Genomic DNA, 3,000 nt, shown 5'->3' on the forward strand with positions numbered 1-3,000 from the left:
GACAAATAAAAACAATCGAATCAATCCGATCCACGCTTTCATACTGCTCGCTTGTAAGTGGCTAAATCGCTGATGATGAGGACAAGATGGTTGAACGTTCTCCCTTTTGTGCAATGTTGCCATCTTTGATATCGCGGTAAGTTTGTGCCGATCTGGCTTTCACAAAGCGTAACTTGGAAGCAGCTTTTTGAATAAATCCGCAGAAGAGTCTTTTAAGGATTCAATTGCGGGTTTCAAGAGAGAGTGTCTTTGGTGAGAAAGCCATATTAGAGAAAGAGGCACAGTTCATTATTGACCTCCTCACAGTAGAAGACAGTTAAATTTTGGGCTCGGTAGGAACCAACTACCTTAGTAGTTAATATTATCCCGAATTCCAAGTTGAACCCTATTCTATTCTTTCAGAACACATCTCTTATAGAAATTGGTCTCGATTTGTCATGCAGGTCTCAATTCAATACGGTTTTCTGTAATTAGTATTACAGGATCAAGTTACAGTGGAGCTGAAGTTCAAGCACTCAATGTCCCAGAAGTATATGACTCAGCTAGACATACAGCCTTGGTTGTTTGATCGAAATGCATGTTAGCTGCACTGTTACTCTGTCATGCCTGTTGACGACACGACATGGCACCATCAAAGTCGGCTTGTGTGTGAAGAAGCTGAAGACCCCCCCGCGAATCCACTGATTCTGACTCTGATTCATGCATGCACTGCGGTCCATGTTTGTTCGTGTGCTGTATCTCTGATCCAAGATGGATAAGCCCAGTTTGTTCAACCTCGACGACGCAGGTTCCATGTCGTGCTTTGGCTACCAAAATATGTGTCTCTGTCTAGGATAGATCACCACAGAGTTGGTAGATCTGTGTGCCCAAGCAAGCAATGCATCAATCCTCGGTATTTCATGTATACTCCCTCACAATATCCCCAAAGTACATTGAAAAGTGACATGTCTCAGCTGCATGGACTCTCTTTTCTCATGGTTTCCAAGCCCCATCCTGCACTACACGAAGTGCTGCTTGATCTAGAAGCCATATTTGGACGAAAAGTAACTCTGCATAGCCTCCACTTTATGCTGCGGAATAACGTAGACGGGATGCACGGTAGCAACTCGATCCTCCTCATCAAAGATCTGTTCGCCATCCATAGACGGTGTCACAGACCACGAGTCGCCTGTCACATCTGCCTCGTGAGGTCGAGCAACATCCAAGTTCCACTTGTGCTGCGCTGCGCTCAAGCCAGAAAGTACATAGCATGTGTGGTAGGCGTCGGAATACCTGTTGTTGGGCTCGAGTCAGCGCTCATTCAGAAATTCTAGATGGAGGGCCACCAAGTTGCATACTTGCTCGGTTTGTCTCTCAGACCACCCCGCTTAGACTGGTCTTGACAGCAACAAAGGATGTAGCGGATCAAACCGTCACGGCTGAAAAGGCTACCCTTGGCCGCAGGTAGCGCGTGGTCGCCTGAACTGGCCTCTTCCCCTCCAGGGCCGGACCCGGGTCCGTTGAGTGCAGCCTCGATGAGGGGCCAGCATCCTCCGACCCAGTGACTGTAGCAACCGTCGACTAGTTTATTGGTACGACCTGAGAAGCCACCCTCCGGGGCGTACTGTCGCGAAGACAGCCAAGAGATAAGCAGTGGAACATTGAGATGCCTACAGAACAGAAACATCAAGACAAGGTTAGCATGCGATGCACCGCTTCCATGTCACGACATGAGTGGTTAGACAAAGGGAGAAGCATACCTCAGAATGGAACGATGTGGAGAATCAAGAATCGAGAGGCATCCGAGAGCGCAAAAGGCATATGCACCATGTGCTTCGATGCCCGGCTTTGCCGACACGCCTCCCTCGTGCGTTTGGCCTTTACGGTGGATGATCAGAGGCGGAATCGTTGCTTTGGGGATTCGTGCGTCACTTACATCGGTGTACATAGTCTGCAAGCCCAGTGAATAGGCCAGTGTGGCCAGCGGATCGTGCAGGAGAGTCCTGTGATAGCTCAAGAGGTAGATTGAGTAACGATATGATGACGGCCGCGCAGTAAGCCCCCCTACAACTTTGTTAGAAGGAAGTGATTGTAGATGCGTCCTTAGGGTTCACGGCATGAGACCGATGGGGAACTGCGGGCCTTGATCGCCGCGCTGCAAAGAAGAGTATCAAGGTGCAGTGGTACAGCATGCACATACCTGACGTCCTCCTCGCCGCCGAGTGCCATCTGGAACCCTCCATCGGGCTGCTTGAGTGAGCATAGCCATCTCCACATTGCTCGACGGTCGATGACCTCGTAGGCGTCTTCACCGCCGACCAGGGCCAGCGACAGTACGGTTGCATAGGAGGTGGCGAGATGCGAGGTATGTCCGAATCCGCCGGCGAAGCCTCCATCTTGATTCTGCATAGGTCGGACGGTATCGACAAGTCTCTGACGGTACTCCGTGACATCCTCTCCTAGGAGAACAAGAGCAGACAGACACCAGTAGAAGAACCAGGGCCGACTGGGGTCGGCGGATGTGAAAGCAGCGGGCAGTTTTCCCAGTTGCTTATGCAAAAACTTTACATGGAGGCGACGGTCCAGATGGGGCAGGCCGTGGGAGTTGCAGTAGTCGAATTCTTCGCCTTGAAGAAAAGGTAGGACTTCGTCTATCGTTGCATCCTGGACACGCGATGACTCCGTGGGTAGGCTATCGCGGATGAGAGGTTCAGTAGTGAAGAGAGGCGGTATGGAGAGTTCAGCATCGGGCTGTGGCGCTGTTGCAGCTGAAGCCATTCTTGTGTTTGATCTGATATTGCTGGTGACAGTATTGCTGTTGCTGCGTGGAAATAAAACGCGAGGTCGAGGGCGTGTGAGGCGAGAACGGGCTCTCATAACTCACTCAGTTTATGAACCAATATTTATATCATGTCCCGTCGCCTTATTTGCGCTGCTTTAACAATGAGAAGTCCGGCTGATATTGTTCTCCAAGCCATGGTATCTCGCAATCCATCTTAACCCCACAAATTGGGTTCAAGT

The 3,000-nt window shown here is 50.2% G+C and overlaps 1 protein-coding gene across 1 annotated transcript; it reads right to left on the reverse strand.

Annotated features, from left to right (window-relative positions):
- Positions 1-1,019: 1,019 nt before the first annotated feature.
- On the reverse strand, positions 1,020-2,757 carry FPRO_09772 (uncharacterized protein; the record flags this gene model as incomplete). The annotated part of the gene is made up of 5 exons (XM_031233199.1): positions 1,020-1,272; positions 1,338-1,649; positions 1,740-1,857; positions 1,916-2,043; positions 2,180-2,757. The coding sequence occupies 5 exons, from the start codon at positions 2,755-2,757 to the stop codon at positions 1,020-1,022; spliced, it is 1,389 nt and encodes a 462-aa protein (XP_031083060.1).
- Between the last annotated feature and the right edge of the window lie 243 nt (positions 2,758-3,000).

This window comes from Fusarium proliferatum (genome assembly GCF_900067095.1).
Source record: "Fusarium proliferatum ET1 genome assembly, contig: FPRO_scaffold006, whole genome shotgun sequence".
NCBI lineage: Eukaryota > Fungi > Ascomycota > Sordariomycetes > Hypocreales > Nectriaceae > Fusarium > Fusarium proliferatum.